This window comes from Ambystoma mexicanum, chromosome 8 (genome assembly GCF_040938575.1).
Source record: "Ambystoma mexicanum isolate Mex_15411 chromosome 8, UKY_AmexF1_1, whole genome shotgun sequence".
Taxonomy (NCBI): domain Eukaryota; kingdom Metazoa; phylum Chordata; class Amphibia; order Caudata; family Ambystomatidae; genus Ambystoma; species Ambystoma mexicanum.
In genome coordinates this window covers 1,152,068,938-1,152,095,035 of record NC_090929.1, presented here as the reverse complement: position 1 = coordinate 1,152,095,035, position 26,098 = coordinate 1,152,068,938, and the positions used below count along the sequence as shown (strand labels likewise).

The window sequence follows — 26,098 nt, the reverse complement described above, 5'->3', positions numbered from 1 at the left end:
CAGGTTTCTCAACAAAAACGGTACCTCACATGTGCGGGTGCACTTACCTGGGTTCAAAGTGAAAAGCCTAAAACACTGGTAACCCCAAGTCTTTTCGCACAGCAGATTTTCAGGAATTCTGCTCATGTGGACAACCTACAGATTTGGGCCTAGGGTGTTGAAGCCACGAAGGAAAACAGGGAACCCCATGCATTTCCGAAAAGAAGACACCCGTGGGACTCCATAGAGGTCTGACTTGCGCGAATCACCCCATCATTTTTGACTCACAATCCCTGACAAAGTCTGACATTTGGTGGAAAAAACTCAAATTTTCAATTTGTCTGGGATTGTGAGTAATATATATTCTGGGGCGATTGGCGCAAGTCAGACCTCTGTGAATTCCCACGGGTGTCTTCTTTTTGGAAATGCATGGGATACCCTGTTTTCCTTCGTGGCTTCGACTCTCTAGGCCCAAATCTGTAGGTTGTCTCCCCAAACCCTTTGGGGGTTACTAATGGTTTAGCCTTTCCCCTTTGCGCCCAGGTAGGTGCACCCACACATGTGAGGTACCATTTATGTCGGGACACCTGTGGGAACGTGAAAAGGTAGGAAATGTGGTGTTGGCAGCGTGTTTCGGTGGGTGGCAAGAGGGAAATTTCTGAAAATTGCCATTTTTTCACTCAATTTCAGACTTTGCTGCCGATTGTGGGTAATACATTCTGGGGCAATTCGCGCAAGTCAGACCTCTGTTGATTCCCACGGGTGTCCTATTTTTGGAAATGCATGGGGTTCCCCTTTTTCCTTGGTGGCTTCGACACCCTAGGCCCAAATCTATATGTTGTCCACATGAGCAAAATCTGCTCTGCCGAAAGGCTTGGGGTTACCAGGGGGTTAGGCTTTTCCCTTTGCACCCAGGTAGGTTCACCCACACAAGTGAGGTACCATTTTCGTCGGGACACCTGTGGGAACGCAGGATGGTAGGACATGTGTTGTTGGCGGCGTGTTTCAATGGGTCGCCAGAATGAAATGTCTGAAAATTGTGGTTTTTCCACCAAATTTCAGAGACATTTCACTCTGCCCACCCACCGAAACACGCCGGCAACAACACATGTCCTACCTTCCCGCGTTCCCACAGGTGTCCCGACAAAAATGGTACCTCACATGTTTGGATGCACCTACCTCGGTGAAAAGGGAAAAGGCTAACCCACTGATAACCCCAAGCCTTTCGGCAAGGCCGATTTTGCTCATGTGGACAACCTACAGATTTGGGCCTAGGGTGTTGAAGCCACGAAGGAAAACAGATAACCCCATGCATTTCCGAAAAGAAGACACCCGTGGGCACCCCCTTTCCACTTAAAACATCCATGGTGGTTTAGTGACCCCCACACCCAACCAAAACAAGTTTTTTTGTTTGTTTTTTTGCCTCTTTCCTAGGGGCAGATTGTGCTAGCAATCTGCCCCCAGGGAGGCCTACATGAGATGCCCCCCATCCATTTGGGGTGGGAGGGAGAGGGCCACCCCCTTTCCACTAAAAACATCCATGGTGGTTCTGTGGCCCCCCACACTCACCCAAAACAAGTTATAATTTGTTTAATTTTTGTTTTGCTCCTTTCCTAGGGGCGGATGGGCACATGTGTGTGGCCATCTGCCCCCGGGGGAGGAAAAACATACTGCCCCCTGGCTTGGGGGGTGCCTCTGCCAATATTTGCAGTGGCCTCCCCACCACCCCCAAATGGTTAGGGGCATCTCATGTAACCCTTCATAGGGGCAGAAATCTGCCCCCAGGGAAGGCTACATAAGGTGCCCCCATCCATTTAGGGTGGGGGAAGAGGGCCACTCCCCCCCCTTTCAAACACAAAAAAATCCAGGTGGTCTAGTGGCCCCCCACCCAAAAGAAGTTTTAATATATATATTTTTGTTTTGCCAATCCCGAAGGGCAGATGGGCACACGTGTGTTCCCATCTGCCCCCAGGGGGGTGGCAAAACGTACTGCCCCAGGCTTGAAAGGGGTGGCTCTGCCAATATTTGCAGTGGCCTCTCCCCTCACCCCAAATGGATGGGGGCATCTCATGTACCCTTCCTAGGGGCAGAAATCTGCCGCAGGAGAGGGCTACATAAGGTGCCCCCCATCCACCTAGGGTTGGGGGTAGGGCCACCCCCCTTTAAAACACAAAGAAATCGTGGTGGTCTAGTGAGACCCCCCCACCCAAACCAAGTTGTAATATATCAATTTTTGTTTTGCCCTTCCCTAGGGGCAGATGGGCACATATGTGTGGCCATCTGCCCCCAGGGGGGTCAAAACGTACTGCCCCAGGCTTGGAAGGGGTGGCTCTGCCAATATTTGCAGTGGCCTCTCCCCCCACCGCAAATGGATGGAGGGCATCTCATGTACCCCTTCCTAGGGAAGGATACATAAGGTGCCCCCATCCATTTAGGGTGGGGGAAGAGGGCCACTCCCCCCCTTTCAAACACAAAAAAATCCAGGTGGTCTAGTGGCCCCCCACCCAAAAGAAGTTATAATATATATATTTTTGTTTTGCCCGTCCCTAAGGGCAGATGGGCACACGTGTGTGCCCATCTGCCCCCAGGGGGGTGGCAAAACGTACTGCCCCAGGCTTGAAAGGGGTGGCTCTGCCAATATTTGCAGTGGCCTCTCCCCTCACCCCAAATGGATGGGGGCATCTCATGTACCCTTCCTAGGGGCAGAAATCTGCCGCAGGAGAGGGCTACATAAGGTGCCCCCCATCCACCTAGGGTGGGGGGTAGGGCCACCCCCCTTTAAAACACAAAAAAATCATGGTGGTCTAGTGAGACCCCCCCACCCAAACCAAGTTGTAATATATCAATTTTTGTTTTGCCCTTCCCTAGGGGCAGATGGGCACATATGTGTGGCCATCTGCCCCCAGGGGGGGTCAAAACGCACTGCCCCAGGCTTGGAAGGGGTGGCTCTGCCAATATTTGCAGTGGCCTCTCCCCCCACCGCAAATGGATGGAGGGCATCTCATGTACCCCTTCCTAGGGAAGGATACATAAGGTGCCCCCATCCACTTAGGGTGGGGGGGAGAGGGCCACCCCCTTGCAACAATCCCTGGTGGCTAGTGGTCCCACCCAAAACTACGTTTAAAAAATAAAAATCTTTTTTTTTGTTTGCCCCCCTTTCCTGGGGGGAGATGATCACCCATATGCCCCCAGGGTATTGCCCCCATGCTTTGGGGGCCACAGGGGAGAGGGCAGTTTACATAGTAAGCAGCCCCTTCCCCCACTTCAAAAATAGATCCCTGCACGACACACCAAACACATATTCTGGGGGGGATAAATGACATTACATCCCCCACTTACAATTGTGGGGGGGGGATTTGTCCCTCCTGTTCCCCCTCTCCCCCCTGTCCTACGCCCATGCTCCCACCTTCCTCCAGGCCACGCCCACGTGTGAAGAGAGCCAGCCTGGGGACCCAAGGACATAGACCTGCTTGCACTCGAAGTATCCCAAGGTTGAAGTCTAACAGTGACACGAACCGTTTAGTGCCAGAATCCAGACGTCCATACAATGAAACAGTTAACTTTAAGGGGTTAGTTTTTCCAAAATGGAGCCAAGAAACAAGCAAAGTGTACTGTAATGCGAGTCCCTCAGACACCCCATCCCCGACTGGTTTAAACCTGCTGAATCAAAAACTCATGATGTAAAATGTAAACAAAACCTGAATAAAGGGAAGCAGGATAGGATTACAAGAATTTTAAACTAGGAACCATCCTCTTTTGTGTTGTACTGTATTTCTCAAAGAATTGGTGTGTGAATTAATGCTGAACATTGTTACATTTGGGTAAACGGAGCTAGACTTGCAGTGAATGCCCCCAGTCTAATTCTGAAACCATCATGAGTACCATTGTGTCAGTTAGTAATATAGCCATTGACTTTTTTCAGTGTGCCCCGCAGAGTGGTGTTATCACCTGGATGGGAAAGAGTAATGGTACAGTTAGTGGGCCTAGCAGACACATCACCAGTTGCAGAATCCCGGTTATCTAAATTCTTGTCACAGTCAGAGGATCTAGAACAGCCATTTATTTCAACCTGGAAAATCAGCCTTTTGGGGGGTGATATGTTAACCCCGGGTATTAGGTTGCCCCTGGTTAAATGTTCAGAGCACAAATATCAATGAAAAATATTGTATGTCCTACTTACAATACACTTTACCATACAAGACCAGATTTATTGGCCTGTGAATAATGCTGTGCAGTGGTAAAGCCACTAGTTTGGTCTGTGGTATAGGTTATCTAGTGTAAATGGCAGGGGAAATAGATCGAATTGTTTTCTTTTGTATATGCATAAGTAAATACATATTAGTATTGTATTGTTTAAAGAAAGGGTAAAGACAATTAGTAACATGTTATTCATTTTAGTGGGACGATTTGCAGAACATTGCAATAAACAGAAGTTGTAATGTAAAAAATATATGTGCAGTGAGAACATGTCCGCCTGTTGAAAAGCCAAAACTGCTGCTTTTTCCAATGCTTGTTTTAGGTATTATGGATGAAAAGAAATATAAAACATATGGACATAAGAAAAAATGTGCATTTCCTATTGTGTGATGATGTCTTGGAATAAAAACAAGCTTTTGCTGAGAGAGACGCCATTGCATGTGTCCCTCGCAGTGGAGACACTCGGCACCCAAAATGGCCCGTCGTTCATTGTTAAATATTAGCACTTAAAACAAATGAAAACAGAAGCAAATCAGAGCTGAAGAACTCACAGCTATTCAAAAATCTGAACATTCTTGCATCTTCCATTCTCTGAAGTCCCGGGACCATAGTGTCTAATTTGTCCATCAGTGATAAAAATGTAGCAAATGCACGTAGAACCAGTTTGGATCCTCGTTTAATACAGAAAGGAGTAAGCACGTTTATGTTTCCCAATCCATATTATCTAAAGACGTTGGCACTGGGATAACAAGCATTGGCAATGCCAACAGATTCAGCTTTTGTGTAGGCATGGGAAAGGCACTTGCGAGGCACTGCCGTAGTGGTATTAACTTCCCAGTGTTGGTAGCAAAATGGTAAGTACCTGAGCATCTAGTAGCAGTGCCTGGCAGAACCGTAACACTAATGCTGGCTTTGCAAATGCTTGTCTTAAACAGGACTTCATTGAAGGACATGCAGAGTGCTTATAAATCGAGCTGCTGCAGGATGGTCTGGTAAGAGATTTTTATTACACTGGTAGCGTGTTTACAACTGCAACTGAGTCATTAACTCTCTGGAGACTGCTTTGAAAAAACATTGGCAGGAACTTTGAGTGCAAGGTTTGATGGTAAGGCTTGATTAAAGCGAGCTCAGAGAGTTCCCATGAGGAAGTGTTTTGGGCAGGCAGAGGCAGGAATGGGTGGGAATGCTCATAGGGATTGGCATGGCCATGGGTGGGCAATGGGTGGCCACATAACCAACCAATCAACACATACAGACTCTGTGTCCCTCCTCATATATCATTCCTCCCTATGTGTAATGTAATGCAAAAGTTTTGGCTTATATGTGTTGCAAGCGACACCCAATAGCCCAAAGTAACTAAACAGAACCACAAGTCTCAGAATGCAAGTCTGAAAAGGCAGAACTGGATCAAAGTGTCCACTTGGCAGCCCTGCCATTGCCAGCCCTGCTTGCAGCATGGTAATGCTTGGCATACGGGCAATGATAAAATGTAGAGCTCGCAAGGTAATTGGACAGAAAAGGCATGACCTTTTAACATGACTGTCTAGTATTTCCAGTGTATGGGCGTCAAAAGATGTGTAGGACCCACCAATTTGCATAAATAGTGGCATCAGTGATATCACAGAATTAGTCTTTAGTATGCAAAGGCACCCTGCGGCGTGCAGGCAAGTCGGCGCTTTATAAAAATTCTATAGAATAGAATATAGAATGGGAAGTTAAATTAAAAAAATGTTGCCATTCGTAAGGTAGTAGACAAATACACTGTGATGGCCAATGTATGAATTGTTACTATCAATATGTACCTATGTGGCAATATCAGGAGTGAGACTTTTTTTTGAAGTAGTAGACAATGTGGGCTGAATAACTTGTATAGACTTCTAATTTTAGAAAATAAGGAATAGTGTGATAAAAGGGTTTGCCCAGAAGCACTCCCTTTGGTTAAGTGGCAAAGTCGGGATTTGAGAGCAGTGTGCAGCTCAGGAACTTGAACACATCTCTACCTAGATGCAATTGATAAAAATACTGTTGGCAAAGGTCTTTTTGAAACTTTGGTTTGGAGAAACGATCCGACTGTCAAAGGCATTGTAAAAATATGGCGAGTGTTGGTTTGCTAACTGAAACTAACTGCTGTTTTGCAGACGTTTCACGATTGTTTTTATTTTTATTGTGCGTATGTGTGGTCATATTGTCCAAATTAGCCATATGCTTTTTTTTTCAGAATCTACAGATAAGGATTATTGTGACTGTCGAAACAAATAAACTCAAAGCAGATAATACCTAAGTTTATCAAGTGCTGCTCACTACAAAATGAGAAGGAAGTCTAATTAATGTACCCCCTTGATCCTTGATTGGAGGGGTGAACAGGCCATAACTGTTTGCAGGGTGCAGGAATAGCAGGGGATTCTATAGCAGAATATTGCAGAGGCAACTCAGCAGGTTGGGAGACTGTTGTGAGATGTTATATGTTTATACTTTCCTGTAAACATATGGCTTTTTCCTATTTCTGCTGCAACATGTTCTTTAAAATGTGCTGTTCTGACTTGTGGGTGAGTATGGCTCCCTCGCTTCACTTGGTGTGGGGTGTTTGCCCCCATGAATACATGCACAGTAAGTGAACATATCTTAAAAGTGAAGCATACAAACGTAGTTGACCTTCCCCTTAGAAGAAAGTTGACAAGACAAAAGAGCATTGGTCTTTCAAAAAGAGTAATCACACCAGACAAATAACACGAGAGAGGAATTATTCCAGTAAATATGCTGCCAAAATATAAAAGGTGCTCCTCACCTGTGGTGAAATATTCCTTGGAAAAACAAAATCCCAATATGAGACTGGGAACATGACAACCTGAGTTAAATCCTGGTGGCCAAATGCTTGAGCAAGTTTGCAGACCTCCAAAAAAAAAAACCAAGGCGTTTGTGTCCACCCTCTGAAAAAAGTTAAGCTGTCCACCGACATGTTGCCCTGAAAAGCAGGACATGGCCACAATCAGGACAAAATAACTTCAACCTCTTGCCACATCCTGGGAAAATATTCATGACTCGCTTGCCCAATCATCCTTTTTCCTCCTCAACCCCATGCCTGGCTTTCAACAATACTCTGCTTCATAAGGATGAATTGAAATGGACACATACCATAATACGGTATTTCCTCAAATCTCGAAATCCATATAGTAATATGTTAAGCAAAAAGTGTACAGTGTGGCATTATCCCCCCATCTTAACTGGGAGACTACAAATACCAGAATGCAATTCAGCAAAAGGCAACAAAATGGCCTTTGGATTTTGAAAATGTACGTGCAATACTTATAACAATATGTAATGTGTGAAAAGGAAATGCAGGGTTCATGTATGATTTGATGAAAATATTACATTCTACCAAAAATAAACGCTTTTTGATGAACATTTGAAAATAATGCAGTCAGTTTAAAACTATTCTGTATGATGTAATGTAATTGACCTACAGGAGGGTGTAGACTTAGGCAGCTAATGTGTGCTTTCTCTGTGCTTTCAAAATGAAAATGCCAATTTGCATTTCTGAAGACGGAAATTTTACGAACGTGTTGTCAAAAAAACAATGGCCTCTTAAATGGGCCATCACTTGTCAATCAACCCCACTTTAAATGCTCTGCTTGAAGAAAGAAACTGATAAGCATTAATAAAAGGCTAGCACAGGTTTCACTTGCCTGTTAGTGTATTTGTCCACACTGCGGAGTACAATCTATACGAAAACAGAGCAAAACCACTTGAACACGTGTTTCTTCAGCGTTTGTATTTGCTTTTGTATAAATTGAGCAACCCGTCGACTTCATATCATGATGTTTACAATTCCAATTAAGGCCCTGATCCATGGAATTATTTGCGTGTAAAACAGGGATTTGCGTGCATGGAATTATTTGCGTGTAAAATGGGGATTTGCGGGCAGAATGGCATGCAATTCCTTGTTTTACACGCAAATAATTCCATGAATCAGGGCCTAAGTCATTAACTCTGAAAAGGCTGATTCGGGCACACACTGGCAGGCAAAGTGGCAAAGCCTGATGGTAAGGCTTGATTAAAGTGAGCACAAAGAGTTCCAAAGAAGAGGAGTTTTGGGCGGGAAGAAGCAGGAATGGGTGGGAATGGCCACAGGGATTAGCATGGCCATGCGCAGGCAATCAGTGAGCACATAACCAAACAACACCTACAGGCTGTGTGTCATCCTCATACGCCATTCCCCTGTGTCCCTTCTCATATGCCCCATTCCTCCCTACCTGTACTCCAACCCAATAGTTTCAGTTTATAAGCTTTGCATAGCCCAAACGAACAATGAAGCAGTCTGATTTGTGTCCAGTGTTTGCTTCTGAGGACAAGACAGAGATTTCGTCCCAAAGTCCTATCTTCCACATGGGAAAAGTGAAGGAACTTTGCACACAACGGAAACGTAAAAGGTCTGTGCTGTAAAGCGCTTTGCACCTTTTGCTCCTGTGTGTACAGCGGGAGAAGTGTTGTAACGTGCCTATGCCTGTGTGTCGTGTATGATTGTTATGCAAGCTGGTGTTGGAGTGCCTGGGTGCATTAAAGTAATGTTAGGAGTGCAGTGTTAGTGGAGTGCTGGGTGAATGTTCTACTGAGCGACAGTTGGGGAGTGAGCTAGTTGGGGTGTGGCTGGACCGGCGGACATATGTCCTTATGTACTTACCTGATATAACGGTCTTTACCAGAAATGGTCATATAAATACTTCCCTTGGATCCAGCGTGGTATGACAGCACAGCCCGCAAGGTTACTTCTGTCAGCTTGTGTGCTCAGCTTCCTAGACTCGGTTATGTGATGCGATAGGGCCTCAGCTAAACTTGGAGCAAACCCTACACATTTAGAGCACACCCTATCGGCTCTATTCTGTGGGCAAAACCATTTCAATCCAGTGTGAAAATCTTTCTGGGATATGGATTGGGTCAAGGCCTTTTGGCTCCATTCCATATAATAAAAGCAGAAAAACTGGTGCTCAGTGCGTTCACTCAAACATTTATCACTGGCGCAATTTCAAATGTTACATAATCTGGCCCCAGTTTCGACTGAATGCAGCTGGTTGTTAGCTTTTGCTTCAAGGTGAGCAAAGAAAAGGAGGTTTGCTGTTGCGGAAATCCACAACATATATTTATGTCAGTGTTTGCTTATACTGAACGCACCACAAGCCAGTTTAGCATGTCCCTGGGCACGTCTTTTCATTGCCTCTAGTGGTAGCAAGTCTGGGCAGACCTTGCGCGTGGGATCATTGTGATTTATGATACTGTTGCAACAGGTTGTAATCAAACGGCGTGGGTCTATTTGACCATAATGATTAGGTCAAATGTTTTAGATCTGATTTATTTGACCTTTTTTCAGCTTAAATAAAATGCGGGTTAGACCGCCGCAACTCCCCCCACCCCCACTTCCCCTCAACCTAATCTATACCCTTACCCACCCCATATATATATTTAATTAGGTTTGACTGAAACAAAGGTCAAACAAATTCGATCAAATGTGTTAGGTCAAATGTTTTTAGGTCAATTATGCTAATACCAATCAAACACTTGCTTCCCTCAATCTCTCCTTTGCTATTGCTGTACCAGTGGGTACAAACTCATTTTCCTCAAAAAGCCCCTGGTCTCCTTCTAGGTACCCACTCGCAATAAAAATGGAGTTACTATTTATTTGCCCGAGTCCTGCATTGCAGCAGTGGGCACAGACTGACTATTTTGCCACAGAGCCCAATCAACTAACTGTAGGTATAAACTCCTGATCTCTGGATCCTGCCCTTTGGATAAAATTGTGTTTTCCATTAGCACATAATTGGCACAAATTAGAACAAAATGGCCCACTAAAAAAAGCACAGAGGATATGTTTTTTTAGTTTCCCGATTTTCAGAAATGATCAGCTCACTGTGTTCTCAAAGGTTACCTGCACATTTCCATGGAGCTGCGCAACAGTCACATGATGCGTTAGCGCCCTAACATGTATTAGTGTTGCCAGTGTGCTCTAACATGTATTGGTGTTGCCAATGTGCTACAAACAGTACTGTATGGCCAGCTCCCCTGTGAGTGCAGGGAGCTCAGTTCTCAAAGCTCGCCCCTAAGGAGCTCTTCATTGTAAAATGTAAAGAAAGACAAAAAAATGATGCTTTTGAACTGTCCACTCGGACATAGCTCAGAAGATTATACTGCGGGAATCACACTGCAGAGTGCAGGCCGGCCACATGTGAGAGGAAAGCACTAAGCTTGTGAGCTGTCCACCTAGACCTAGTTCACAAGATTCTGCTATAGGAATCACACAGCGGAGTGCAGGCTGCCCACCCTCAAAATGGTAGGCTGGCCACATGTGAGAGGAAAGAACTAAGCTTGTGAGCTGTCCCCCCCGGCGGACATAGCTCAGACGATTATACTGCGGGAATCACACTGCGCAGTTCAGGCTGCCCACACTGCAGAGTGAGGCTAGCCAAAAAATGATGCTTTTGAGCTGTCCACCCGGACATAGCTCAGAAGATTATACTGCGGGAATCACACTGCAGAGTGCAGGCTGGTCACATGTGAGAGGACAGCACCGAGCTTGTGATCTGTCCACCCGGACATAGCTCAGAAGATTCTACTGCGGGAATCACACTGCAGAGTGCAGGCCGGGCACACTGCAGAGTACAGGTTGGCCACGTGAGAGGTGGCACTAAGCTTGTGAGCTGTCACCCAGATATAGCTCAGAGATTCTGCTACGGGAATCACACTGCGGAGTGCAGACTGGCCACATGTGAGAGGAAAGCACTAAGCTTGTGAGCTGTCACCCAGATATAGCTGAGAGATTCTGCTACGGGAATCACACTGCAGAGTGCAGACTGGCCACGTGTGAGAGGAAAGCACTAAGCTTGTGAGCTGTCCACCCAGACATAGCTCAGAATATTCTACTGCGGGAATCACACTGCAGCGTGCAGGCTAGCCAAAAAATGATGCTTTTGAGCTGTCCACCCAGACATAGCTCAGAAGATTATACTGCGGGAATCACACTGCAGAGTGCAGGCCGGCCACATGTGAGAGGAAAGCACTAAGCTTGTGAGCTGTCCACCCAGACATAGCTCAGAAGAATCGGCTATGGGAATCGCACTGCGGTGTGCAGGCTGCCCACAGTGCAGAGTGCAGGCTGGGCACATGTGAGAGGAAAGCACTAAGCTTGTGAGCTGTCCACCCAGACATAGCTCAGAAGATTCTGCTATGCGAATCACACTGCGGAGTGCAGGCTGGCCACATGTGAGAGGACAGCACCAAGCTTGTGATCTGTCCACCCGGACATAGCTCAAAAGATTCTACTGCGGGAATCACACTGCAGAGTGCAGGCTGGCCACACTGCAGAGTGCAGGTTGGCCACATGTGAGATGAAAGCACTAAGCTTGTGAGCTGTCACCCAGATATAGCTCAGAGATTCTGCTACGGGAATCACACTGCGGAGTGCAGACTGGCCACATGTGAGAGGAAAGCACTAAGCTTGTGAGCTGTCACCCAGATATAGCTCAGAGATTCTGCTACGGGAATCACACTGCTGAGTGCAGACTGGCCACATGTGAGAGGAAAGCACTAAGCTTGTGAGCTGTCCACCCAGACATAGCTCAGAAGATTCTGCTAATGGAATCACATTGCGGAGTGCAGGCTGGCCACATGTGAGAGGAAAGCACTAGCTTGTGATCTGTCCACCTGGACATAGCTCAGAAGATTATACTGCTGGAATCACACTGCAGAGTGCAGGCTAGCCACACTGCAGAGTGCGGGTTGGCCACATGTGAGAGGAAAGCACTAAGCTTGTGAGCTGTCACCCAGATATAGCTCAGAGATTCTGCTACGGGAATCACACTGCGGAGTGCAGGCTGGCCACATGTGAGAGGAAAGCACTAAGCTTGTGAGCTGTCACCCAGATATAGCTCAGAGATTCTGCTACGGGAATCACACTGCGGAGTGCAGGCCAACCACATGTGAGAGGAAAACACTAAGCTTGTGAGCTGTCCACCCAGACATAGCTCAGAAGATTCTGCTATGGGAACCACACAGCGGAGTGCAGGCTGGCCACACTGCGGAGTGCAGGCTGGCCACACTGCGGAGTGCAGGCTAGCCACATGTGAGAGGAAAGCACTAAGCTTGTGACCTGTCCACCCAGACATAGCTCTGAAGATTCGACCACGGGTATCAACATTGCGGATTGCAGGCCGGCCACATGTGAGAGGAAAGCACTAAGCTTGTGAGTTCTCCACACATACACAGCTTGGAGATTAGTGAGGCAACGATGACATTGTCTCTTTTGACACATCTGTGTTCCTAATGTCTCTCGATACAGGACCTCTCGCACAACGCCGGGCTGCCTGTTAAGTCAAATATGTCTGCTTTTCCCCAGCAAAGGGACTTCATTAGATGTTCAACTAATCTCTTCCTTAATCTAGTCCTCTCTAATGTTTCTGTCTCAAAATGAGTTTTTTTTTTTTTTAATGGTCACAATATTACAATGGAGGCTTGCCTGTCACTAATGCCACCATGCAGCACACTGTCTATACCAGGAAACACACACCCACCCTCCTAAATCCGGCCCTCGAACTATGCTCTTCGGAAATCAGAGAGCGTGCAGTTACTTTGTTTCATCATGCCCTACAGACTTTTCAGCTCAACTCAGGTTTCTAAGGGTTTGCACAAATCACTTCACACGGGCCAGGGGAGGTGTTATGCTGCGAATCAATCATACCAATTGCAACCTTATTTAGCAGCAAGACCTAGTGCGGTGTGTCTGAAGCAAGGCTCCTAACATGATGGCCAAGGGAAAGCAACGTGCCCCTTCTGGAGACATCTCATTTGGGTGCATCCTGCCTGAGATGTGGTGGTGGGACGACTAACATGATCCCTTCCCTTTGCCTACACCGTCTGGCACCGATAGGAGTCGAATGCCAAAACATCTGGAGGGCCACAGGTTGCCCACTATTATGTATTTCTAGTGCTCTAGCAACTGTATTAGAAAGTGCTCTATGCAAAACAGGCTACTATGTGCTGCGCTTGTATTAAAGAATCAGGCAGAATTATTCATTCTAGGGGTTTGACAGTTTCCCTGCCTGTTTCACCACCACTCTGTATTAGGTGACATGCGCGTTGCCTATGGACTCTGCTCCACACCCCGTCTTGAGCATAGACACTTTCAGCAGAGCGGAATTAATTTTGTCAAAGAATCGAAGTGCATTCTGGGAAAATTCAATGTTTGCGTGATCTGAAAATCAGATTCACCACAAGCAATATGCATTGCAAATAATGGATTGGTTGAGGTGGAAACCAATTACCTTGTAGCTTGGAGCAATGCAGGAGAAGCAGCCTTTGGACAGGTGACCAGATTGTTCACGTGACTCAAAGTTCAAAAGAAATGACCCAGCCCTGCTTTCTAGCTAGTTTGAAATTCCAAGGTAGGGATGTTGCGAACAGCACTGTTAAGAAAATCCATGAGGCGTGGGCCGAACCTAGCTGGGTTCATGATAGCCGTCTTTTGGCAGGGCTCTGCCGCTGGCTCTGAATCGAGGCATACAGCGCCGAGATGTGTTTTCCCCAGAGAAGGGCACTGGATCTTTTATGAAGCATTTTTACGGAAGATGAGGATAAATAGATGGGCTTCAGGGGAATGTGAAGGGGACGGGTATATGTGGGTGATTGTTCCCGGTTTTCTGGATTCTAGCGCACATTTTCCACCTCAGTGTTCCCTCCTTCAGAGGGATGGGGGACAGAGATCAAGGAGCGTACACCCCCCATGTATTTGACCTTTTAGTTTTCGTTTTTAGGCTGTGTACTATGCCCCCTTTTTTTCCTGGCATACCCTACATAGTGGAAGCGGGCGCTGTGTTTGAGAGAATTAGTTGATGTACTCATAGATGTCTAATTTAGAAGGCATGGATGTTCCGGCTGCAGGTATGGGTGCCATTTGGACATTCTTGCAGAATTGGCAGAACATACATATGCATGTACTGTTGTCTTTGACTTTTTGTTGTTTACTCATTAAACAGATTTAAACAAACCAAAATATAAAGCCAATGGTGTATCCACAGAATACCTGTTAGCTTACCGGGATAGCTCAGGGGCAACGCGTCTGTCCTGGAAGCCAGACAGCACATAGCAGCACAGGTTCAAATCCCGAGCTCATGCTTAGAAACTGGTCTCTGGTATTAAGTGCGTTATAAAAGAACAATTATAAAAATGTTAAAAAACACAGCAGGTGCTTATATTCCTATTTTTCCAGCAAATTAGTGGTGTATAGAAGATTTTACCCCAGCTCTTAGGAAACACGAAGGTTGTGTTGTCTGGCTGACCAAGGGCAACCTGTCCTCTCCTATGTGTAGGGTATCCCTGTCCCTCTCTTTCTGTGGTTACCCTGAATCCTAAGTGGAGGAAACATAACATTTTATTTTCTTAATTGTAATGTATTCATGTAAACGTTGTTTTGTGGCGTCTACTCCTATTATATTACGAAATGCTATGTTCTAAACATACTCTAGTGATACTGTCCTCCACAGTACTGTATAGACTCTGTACAATCGTGTCAATTACATACTTCACAAAGACAAAAATAAAACAATATGTAAAGTTGCCATTGTGGGACCTTCCAATGATAAGCAAAGCATTCTGGCCCATTCACATACCAATGCCACCCTCCTGTTACCTATACACACACAACGCCCAGGCCTTGCAGCCAGCCAGGCAATGGTTGCCATCAGTTCATCAAGGGCTTACGTCACATATGGCACTGCTGACGGACACATTCTCAAAACGGTGTGAGGCCCAGATTGTGAAGGTCACTTGCCCCCTGTATTCCTGTGGCCGTAGTAGGTCCCCGGATTACAGAAGAAACTTGCATGGTGTAGGTGGGGGAGCCTACCGGTGAAAGGAACCTGCCGCTATTCCTGTCATGCATACGAGTCAGGCATGTTCCCGACACCAAGGTATATATGGCTTGCAGCCACCTTGTCCGTGGACCCAGCCCCATGCACATGTTGGATCAGTGAGAGCATTCACAGTAACAGGCTATAAAGGCCCCACTACTGTAAATCACATGTGTACATTTCTGCATCACTTCCACACATGAAAAGGAGCACTCATGCCAAGCATGAGCATTTCTGTTTGTGGCAACATTTTGCATTCTTCTATGCCAGATTTCGGTCAGGGGAGGCCAGAAGCAAGGGAACTGCCACAGCTGGAAGTGCACCTTTCTGTGAATCAGGAATGAACTTTCATCTGTGCCTCCTCCTCCAACACACACCTCCCAGCATCCTTCAGCACAGCCATGAATCTATTACCCACTGAATACAACTAGTCCCTTCATCCATTCATTTGCTTTTATTCGGCACTGAACCTATAAAGCTTGATGGATACATTTAATTACCCGATAAACAGTTTGCAGATCATCCGTGTGTTTGCAAAATGCTAGTGCCCTTGTCATAGTACTAATGCCAGCTGATCTTAACAGTGGTTTCAAGTAGAGCCCCCTTACTGCTCTAAAACTAGGGCAAATAAAGAACGTGTGCAAGTCTCCTTCTCCAGAGCACAGAGCGGGCAAATGTCGATGCCAGACACACCCCACGACTTTGTAAAGCTGGCCAGTCTAAGTATACTTAGCCTGAAACTAATGTACAAGGAACGGGCATAAGGATGGCTGACAGGGTCTGGGTAACATTCGTAACCAAACTCTTGTTTGCGCCTTAGAAAGCCGTGGCCCGTCCTTAGCCTTAGGCAGGCTTCCTCCATATCCATCCTGGCCTTAGCCAAGAACAACCTCTTAACTCGGCAGGACGTAGCCTTGGTGATCTCTTCAGAGCTTAATTTCACCCAGTTCTATCAGCATGAACAGCCTGGAGCAGGCGCCTGCCTCCTTCCAGGCTGAGCAGGTTAACCAGCCCATCACGATAATCACACAAGTCTGGAGTGCACCATAACCTCAGCCAAAATAAAAGACTGGCTTCATGGTAACAATATACTTATCGGACATAAATCTACTTCTAAATGTATAGTGCATTAGATGCCCCGCCCCTCCTAGAGAGAAAAAAAGTACTCTTCAAAAATGTATTTTCTATTAGCCCCATAGCAGAGTAATTCACATATCCCCAAAGTTCAGACCCAAATAGGGCCGCAGTAGCAGCTTATTTATTATACAATTCAACTACTGGCATAATCGCTCCCCTACCATGCTGACTGAAAACACGCCCATGCAGCACCACTACATTTTTCAAAGGTTAAGCCGGCCTTATCCACCTGCGTCGCCCATCGCCCATTCTCATGGAACCGAGTCCCCAAATAGTCGAAAGACTTAACTTGTTCCAGTCTACGGTTGGCCACCCTAATGTCGATAGCTTGCTGTTTAGCATGCTTTGGAAGGAAAAGTATAGACTTTGTTTTACTGGCATTTAGGGACAGTTTTAACTCCCCACATTTCTTGTTAAAACTCCAGGGAGGCTCCAAGTACCTGAGGCGAGGTGCACAATAAAACCACATCATCCGTGGAAAAGAGCACAGGGTACTTTACCAAACCCAGCTTTGGGAGGTCCAGGCCGTCAACACAAAGAGCTGAAATGACTTCTTCAATGTAGATAGAAAACAGGAGAGGGGCGAGGACACGCCCCGGCCTAACTCCTCTCGGGATGTTAAACTGGGGTGTGACCTCTCCTGCCATCCCGTGGTGAACCACTACCTTGTTGTTACTATATAACGAGTGAATCGGTAAAATCAGAGAATCCGGCATCTTACTCCTGGTCAAGACCTGCCACAACAAATCTCGAGGTACACCATCAAATGCCATTTTAAGATGTACAAAGACGGCATATTGCTCGGTCTTTCCCCAAATGGTGTACTTCTGGATAATCACACACAGACGGATACTCTGATAAACCGCTCCCTTCCCCTTTTGGAATCTTGCCTGAAGGGTACTAATGGTGGTGTTTTCACTTGCCTGTGCTCTGCACACACTTCTTTCTGAAATGGTCCTAAACGTTATATAAGTAAATGTGGCAAAAACGATATAAACAATCTCTGTGGCATGTAGCCTTACACAATACACGGCAAAAGAAATACATCCAATAAACAAATCTTTGTACTGTTTTCATTCACCCTCCCACATTATTCCCCTCAGATATACGTTTGGTATATATTTATATATATCCATATATTATCAGAATCCCAATAACATAAAATGAATGCCAATAGGAATTATTGCATTTTGGTACTTCAATAGATTTTCATTTTGACACAATGGTGTAGAGCAACATAGAAAAAAGGGGACCCCTGTGGAATAATGACATTACAGTGAGGTACACTATGCTTGACGCAAAGATGTGCATAAACCTTAATACAAGTGGGAAGACATGTTTGATATTATATCTAACTCAATATCAGAATGTCAAATATCTAGCAGCTATTTCCTTTCCCATCAGTATATTATACATAAAAACAAACAAACAAACAAACAAATTAATAAATATGGAGTGTTAATTTACTGGCTAGCAAACCAACTCCGGCTGCGAGTGATCCAACCCAAGCAGTCGTTCCTTTCCCGGCTTTAAAGATGTCCAACCATTCCACGTAAAGGACGCCAACAGCAAGGGGTGATCCGTAAGCCAAGAACTGAATGAAGAAGGAGACGGTGACGATAACCCAGCCCCATCCGCCATCTGTGGGTTTCTGAAGCATCATTTTGTCTTTTGGTCAATTTCTATTGAAGGAGCTGTGAAAAACAAGAAGAAAATATGGAGGTCATCAAATTAGTTAGAACATCGAGAGACAACAGAAACCACCGCGGCCTTTAGCGTGAAACATTTGTGTAGGCGTAATGCTCGCCGGGAGATTATGGGAGATAAGGGGAGCTGACATAATGGACCTACGTTCCAACCGAAATATAGAAAAACAAACTGCTGAAATTGTATGACCTGTTTTAAGATATTTACTATGAGTTGCTAATCCTCCTTAGTTATAAGCCTTCAACGGAAGTAGCTCTGATTGTGGGTATTCCAATGCTTAGGTAACCCCTGCTGTGAGCTTTCTTTATTTGTCTTGTAGAAATAGTATCCCACAGCGGCTGCTGTTTTTGTTCGAAGAGAGAGAATGGATTTAGAATTAATTATCTATGGTTTTGATTACAGAACATAAGAAACAGCTCTAAATCATTAAAGTGGAATAGTGTACAAGGATTATGAGGGACTGCTAGGGATATAAACCAGCCTTTCCGACACTGTTGCAAAAAACAATGTATAAGACCTGAAATGGATGTACGATATAATGAAGCACGCAAATCTTATCATAAAATGCATCTAACATAGGATGATGATATGGGCATATCGTACAAAGAAACAATTATATTGCATGCTCTAATAGTGATATCATGGAATGCAAATTCATTCATATATGTTATATGATGAAACACAATATACTAGTAAGCAGAAACATTATTTCATATTCTGAGATGTGTATGCTCACTACTGAAAAGAACATAATGTATAATGAAAATGATATACTATAGGGAGAAATTCATTTCTAGCTATTGGAATCCTTCAGTAATATTATGCAATGCACACACATTCTGCAATGGAATGCACTACCTGAAAACTAAAATTGAAAACGTTGTGAGAATTGGATGATAAAATGCACATTCTGTTGACAGAAACCAAGTTATTTTTTCTACTAACCCAATTTCATGTTCGAAATTCTATGCTCTACTCCACAAGATCAAGCCCTTCGTCTCTCCCCAGGTCTTCTGGGCCCTAGTGATCACACATATCTACAGGGGTAAACAACACCCTCCCAGAGTTCCTGGCTGCTCACCTGGCCCCCCTCAAAGCCCCTCGACATGAAGAATCTCACCACATCACAGACTCTAGGAAATCTGACCACATTACCCCCCACCTTGCACAATGTGCACTAGTTCCCCATCCCAGCTAAAATCTGGTTCAAACCTGCATGCCTCACAAACAAGGCAACCACCATTGGTGCGCCGACCCTTCCTGGCAGCCACACTGAAACATCAGGTGGCACATGGTCACCGTGCAGTAGGACCATAACCAAAATGGAAATTAGACTGACTCACAATGGGAAAACTAGGAAACAGTCCTTGCCAAGCTATGATCCGGTCCTCTGCAGCTACATCCCGGTGGCAATCCAGACTGCTCTAAGTCTCTGACAGTTTAGGAAGGGACTGAAGACTTGGCTCGTCCAACAACACCTTGGGCTATCATTGATCCCGGCTATCTTGTGCACAACATCCCCTCCCCTATAGTGTACCGTGACAATTATTCCTCATGCTTACTTGATGACTTGTGAAATTCTCGCTACCAATATTTTCCTCTATGACCTGTGCAGCGCTTTGTTGTCCCCAAGCTAGTTGTGCCTTATAAAATATATAATTATAATAGTAATATTAATTATAAAACAGCTGTTGAACTCAAATAAATTCCATGTGGTGAGATTAGTCATCGGTCACCCGAGCCTTTCCCTTCTGTAACTTTGACACCTGCAGCTCATGGTAACATTGGTGCCCGAGCAGCAATGATCAGTTTGATTTCACTTTGCAGGGTGCTGCGTCAAGCAGGCAACATTCATCACTGTCACTGTCCTGCTTGGACTTTAAACTCAGTTATATATCATTTGTCTTTGAAAATGCTACTAATGATTGGAAGCCTGAACAAAATAGTCATTTCTTGAATTGCCCTCACTTTCCTGTGTGAGGTCGCCATTGTTTTGGATACATGTGTGATGTACCCACATTCTGTCTAAAAAAAACCCTTCGTCCAATCACACTTTGCTGTTAAATGTATTCTCCGTAAAACAGTCCCCTCTGTTCTAATTTTTAAGGGGTGCATTTGAACCTTTGCGTTTCAGAGCACGAGAGTGCATTAGATTCCTATGGGTCTCTGCAGACATGTTTTTCAGAACACACTGGGCCTGATTTACAAAGCCTTTTTCAGTGGGATTTCGTCATTGTAAAACGCTTTAGTAAATTAGGCCCAATGACTTTGGGGAGTTTTCATTCAGAGAAAAAATAAGGCGAGTGTGTGTGTGTGCGCAGTACACATCAACCTTCACAGGAGTTTGCAATCACAGAGAAAAAACAAGCATTGGCAGTGCCAATAGTTTTGGCATTTACTGTTGTTCTTTGCATTCATAAGCACTAGGGTGTAAGGAGGAGAGTGCACATTTTTAAAGGAGGATCTGATAAGGGGTGCAGGTTTGCAATGAATGAGAAGGGGAATAGAGCAACGGAGAAAGCCATTGATAGAGGGTGTTGATGAGCAAGAGGAAATATAAGCGAGAATGGGCCAGAGAGTAAGAGTAAAAGTGAGTGTGAGAGAACAGATGAGAGAAAAGATAAGGGCTGAGAGCGAAGGTGAGGGTTGGAGAAGAAGAAATAAGGGGATATCTTTGAGAGGCCCAGAGACCGAGCAACAACGTATGCAGGGAGAGAGAGAGGGACAGTGTGCATGGAGAGAGAGAGAGAGCGCGCGACATCGTGCACGGGGAGAGAGAGTGAGTGACAGTGTGTGTAGGAAGAGAGAGAGTGATAACGCACAGAGAGTAAGAGAGAGTTGCAGCGCACGCAGAGAGAGAGGGAGTGACAGTGGGAGAGAGAGAGAGAGAGCGACAGCGCACGCAGGGTGAGAGCGAGCGACAGGTTGCAGAGAGAGCGACAGCACACGGAGAGAACGACAGAGCAGGGAGAGAATGAGAGCAACAGCATGCGGACCACTACACCAGGCCTAACATCGTCCTGCTGAGATATGAGTCCAGGTCGCACAGACAGGCCTGTATTAAGAAGTGTGCTGGCCCATTTGAACCCAATGGTAGGGGGCCATCCTGTCTGAGGCACATACATTATAATGGAGACAAAGAAACACAGCGGGAAGTTGATAGCCGCAGATTGTTGTGAAATAACCAGCAGGGAGCTAAAACGTTACCAATAGAAAGCTATAAATCTTTCTTTGTCAGCTTTTTTGTCTGGGTTAAAAGGCAACTAGGTGATAACACCTATGTATACTCAAAGAGAAGTCACAACCAGGAGGGGATCAGCAAACGCAGCTTGTAAGGGGAGTGCTGCAAAGATCACATTTTAAGCCCCATAACGAAAGGCATATATTTCCGTATTATAAGACTTTGGACTGGCAATTGGGGCAACAGCCTGGACCCCCTTGAGGCCTATTTCATCTGCAAATGTGAACGGGCCTGACGCTGCCCCTGCACATATATCACTACAGCAGCCGCATTAACATACTCTGCTTTTAATGAAACAAACTTCTGATTCCACTGATCTCTGCAGCAGGAGCATTGACCTTCTAGACTACCATAAACATTTATTTCAGTTTTTTCTGTATATCTTTTTGATGCGCTCAGTTGCGCAGCTGCGGTGGAGGGGTGGCTGTGAAGTGGAAATGGGGAAACTGAGAAAATGATCTCAAATTACGATTGTGGTTTAAATGAGAGGAGTCCTCGCTCCACAAATGGAAGACACCCTAAAGTTGTCCCATGAAAATACACCTACATTGGCCGACAGGGTAAATCTACAGAAGATTACAATTGCACTTTGGTTCTGAGTTCCATTCAGGGTGTTATTAGATCCAATTAGTGACCAGCATGCCATAGCTCTGAAAGGAAAATGGGAGCAGAAAGGGCTATGCCAGGCACAATATCTAGAATACCCTAAATGCTGCACTAACACCCTCAAAGAAAAGGCTAGGATGGGATTGTAGACTTAGTGAGTATATTAACAGCAGAATAGCTGGCCTAAATAATAAACAGTTTCACAATATGTTAGACGCTACAGTAAACTCAAAGGAGATTATAGAAGCATATTACAAACTCATGATAGTAATTTTAAGTTACTTTTTTAAATCCAAAAGTTACTGTAAGCCATGGAAAGGGCAGGTTGGTTTTAAGACCGGTGCAGATGAGTCCGAGTGGCCAGACTCTCTACCTGATGATCACGTAAAGCGGAGGTAATGCACGCCAGAAGTGCCCTTACTGACTGAAAGATGGAAGAGGAAAGGGAAGCGTGGAGAGAGCTCACAGGCGCTGCTCTCAATTGTAATCTAGAAGCTTCCGGGCGCCAGATGTAATGAAGGTCTTCGATTCAACCTGGCTAGGGCCTTTTACAGCCATTTATTTCATCCAGGATATTAATAAGGCTGACAGTGCATTTGATGAGGCCCTAATGCATTTGGCTCTGCAGTTGGCAAAGGTAACTGCTACAGTCACCTTGAATATCTTTCCCTCGATCACCTACCCAGGAGGCCCTACGGGACATCTTAACCATCTCAGACTCTACAATAGGTCCAAGTGTTCGTGCATTTGTCCAGTGTGATACCTTGTGCATGAGAGGCATCGTTGATTCTTCTCCGTTAGGTTGAAGTGTTTCTAGTTCCACACGGACACCTGCAAGGGGAGCAGCTTCACGGGGTAATTGTAAAGAGGGTAATAAGTGTAGGGTGCCTGACTTAGAGAAGGAGCCGTCTTTCAATGTGATCATCTTTAGCAAGTCTGGAGTGTCTAGTATGTGTTTCTTCAACCCATCTGCCCTCTTTCACTTCTCTGCCCGCTTCCACAGCGACCCTCCGTTTTGGCTTATATAGCAATGATGCTAATGGAACAGCTGCAAGATGAGTAGCTGTAAGCTTGTTTAGGGTTTAAAGCACATCAGTGATATTTAGGGAGCCCAGGATTGTTTGCTTGAGGTTCCTGAGGCAGTCAAAGATGCTCGTGACATTAGATCGTACATCAGTAGGTTTAGAGAGTATTCCTTCATGCCAAACTGCTTGACAGAGTGAACAGCAGTCACTCAGTTTATCCACGTGGTTGAAATCGTGCTCAATTGACTTACTATAAGTGGGGTGCTACACCCATTGTTGCCCAGCTAAGCGTGTATGGTTTGCCTCCAAAGAAAAGAAGGGTTGCTGAGAGTGTGTTTCTAATAACTTCAGGGACCACATCAGTTGGACTTATCAGCTTAAAGTTGTATACATCTCCCATGGTCCATTGAACCACTAAGCCTTTCCAGAAATGAAAACCTGCCATTTTTTTAGGCCAGAGTCGAGCCGTTCCCACAATAATCTAGCAGGGACACCGAAAATAAAAGTGCACACAATTACATTCAGAGGAGGGCAAGAGTTGGATTTGCTCTAGAGTGCAATTGGGAAGGATCATAGAGGACCACATTTGACATTTACACCTGTGGGGAGGGAGGACTTTTTCGGCCAGACCAGTTTTTTCTTACACTAGTAATTTTGTAGGGTGACCATGGGATTCTCGTGGAAATTGGAAGTGCGTCACGGAAAGAAAAGAGGGAAAAATGATATTTGGAGAGGACCTGCTGTCACCTTGATTTAAGGGTAATTAGTGAAACAAAAAAAAAAAAAGTGCACATGTAGAAATGGAGGGGAGCTTGCGAAGAGGTCTGAATTTTATGCCAGTTTCGTCTTCATGAGAGAATCAAAGATGTTGTGGGTTGTGGCAATAAAACATAGTTTAATGGTTCTTTGCTGAAATTTCACACAGGAGTGAAAAGGGTGGAAAAAACTCAGAGGACTTAAACACTAATTGTTGCAGAAGAGCCAAAGGCCATGGGCGGTGGAACATGGTCTTTTAGACTATCCTAATTGGTCAAAGACAGAGGCCAGCGGGCTATGGTCATCTATTACTAAAAAGACCGCTGGCCACGTTGTGCTAAAAGCTTCACAACACAGAGACCCCTCATTGGGTTAGGCTGGGAAAGTCCCCATTCCAACCTGGCCACGTTATGTGCTTTAGCCAAATGAAACCATCAGGTGGTGCAACCCTCCTCATAGTGATCACCTCTTCAACACTCTGAAGCAAACAGTATGCTAGGTGTGGCGTTGTGACACTGAAGACAAAACTCAAGAGTCATGGAAGTAGTACATTCCATTCTGTCAAAGTTAACGATTAACAACCTAGTTCTGTCCACTTTACACCGTCATCTGGACCAATAGGACTTTTCCCCGTAACTTTCCCATCAATAAGCCCCTTGTCACACTGGCTTTACAGAGTGCAAACACTCAGCTGTGATGATGAATAGAACTGCATGCACTCACTGATAACGAGCACACAGGCAAACAGGATGCACACGAAACTGACCATGTGCAGTCTGGGTACTCAAAGAAATAACCTGCTCATGCTCTTGACAATCAGACAAAGTAACTACACATACTCGCAAACAGAGTTCCAGATAATCGGAGCACCTCCCTATAGAACTCCCTAAATCAGAGCAATAATGCCAACAAAGAAGACCTCTGCTATGGGGTAATGTGAATCCAGGCGGAACTTGCTAGCTATAAAAGCTTTTGATTACACTATTTTTTAAAAAAATATACATTTATTTCTGTTTGTATAAAAAAAATACACCTGTTTGGAATGAGAATTACATTTCTATTCCCTTAAAATACTTTAACCCCCAACTTCCTAAACTAGACAGTAACATATTAGCTCAAATTCTTATGTGGAGTTCATGCACCAAGTTCAGATAGCGGGCGTACACTTCCAGCAGACACTTAAAACACTTCTTGCCAAAGAAATTACACAAAGACAGCGGCTCGCTTGTCTCATCACACTTCCAAAAACCGAGAATACCCACGCATCAAACAACACGGGCGTCTGATCGGCAACGAAGATGTGTCATGGTTTCAGCCAGGTTTGCCCTCACACGTTGAGGGCATGGCGCGTGTTGCTCATGTATGTATCTGGCAGAGGGCACTACTCCTTTAGCGCAGACCCACCGACTGTGAGGACCACTAAAAACAGACACGTGTCTCAGGGCTGGCTCATTCACACGTAAATCTCTGTAAAATCGAACCGTGTATTCCGGGGCATCTATGATGTTAAAGTGAATTCAAGGTCCTCCAAACTCGGTTAGTGATCGTACACTGACCATGACGTAAGGTGACAAGCATCTATCCGCCGCGCATCGCACAAGCGGTTTCACATATTTATATATAGCGTCTATACACAATGTGTTTCAAAGCGCTTCACAGCAAGGGAGGGAACAAGGGAAAATGCAATGACATTCTTAAAGGCCATGAACAACAAGAGTGTGAAATTAGCTCTCCTACTCAGCCTGACATTTCAGAGAGTGCAAGAGCTAAAACACAGATAGGAAGGAAATGGGAAACAGACAGGCGACTACCGTACTAAGCCTGACAACATTTCTAGTATTGCCGGATATTAACAAGAGGTGAGGGAGAGGGGAGGAGAAGGAGGGAGAGGAACAAAACAAGCGACTATCGTACTAGGCCTGACAACATTTCATATAGTGCTGGAGGGCTGGGTGGGGGCAGGGGGGGCGGAAGGAACAAGCAAAGGGAGTTGGAGAGGAAACAAACATCTGTTGCTATAATACTAGGTCCAGGGGCAGTTTTCATAGAGTAAGTACATAGAAATTGGCCCTGGACCTAGTATGATAGCAACAAATGTTTGTCCTCTCACAGTCTCCTAGTGCGATTTCTATAGCCGTTTCCTTTTTTTTTTTAATGAGTAATCTATCTACATCATGAAATATTTTCCAAAGTAGAATGCGGCATCATTTGTATTCAAAACATATATTTTACTTATAATATATTTCCGAACAAAGGTTACGATTTAACACATGCAAGCCGTTTAATCAAGCTCATACTTCAGGAAAATATGCACCATTAATTAACCTTTTCCCAGTTAAGTACGTTATCTCCAACGTTAAAGGTTGCAAGCTTTGGACACGTTGTCTAAACGTCTCTACATCCTGCGGAGGAGTGACGTGCAGCAGCATGGTACAATGGAGGAGGGCTAGCATTCTGCAGCGGCGGGTTGGGTGGAGGCTGTGTCCTCCGTCTCAGAGATCACTCTGTGCTCCAGCTTGAACAGACACGTGACATGTGACAGTACTGCCGATTGGAAGAAA

At 45.2% G+C, this 26,098-nt stretch overlaps 1 protein-coding gene across 1 annotated transcript in view; it reads right to left on the bottom strand.

The window, feature by feature from the left end:
- Positions 1–26,098, bottom strand: part of SLC16A9 (solute carrier family 16 member 9) — a 195,614-nt gene that overhangs the window by 46,065 nt on the left and 123,451 nt on the right. Inside the window, exon 2 of the mRNA XM_069611220.1 lies at positions 17,670–17,896. Within this exon, the coding sequence (XP_069467321.1) occupies positions 17,670–17,865 (196 nt within the window). The 5' untranslated portion in view covers positions 17,866–17,896. The remainder of the gene's footprint in view (positions 1–17,669; positions 17,897–26,098) is intronic.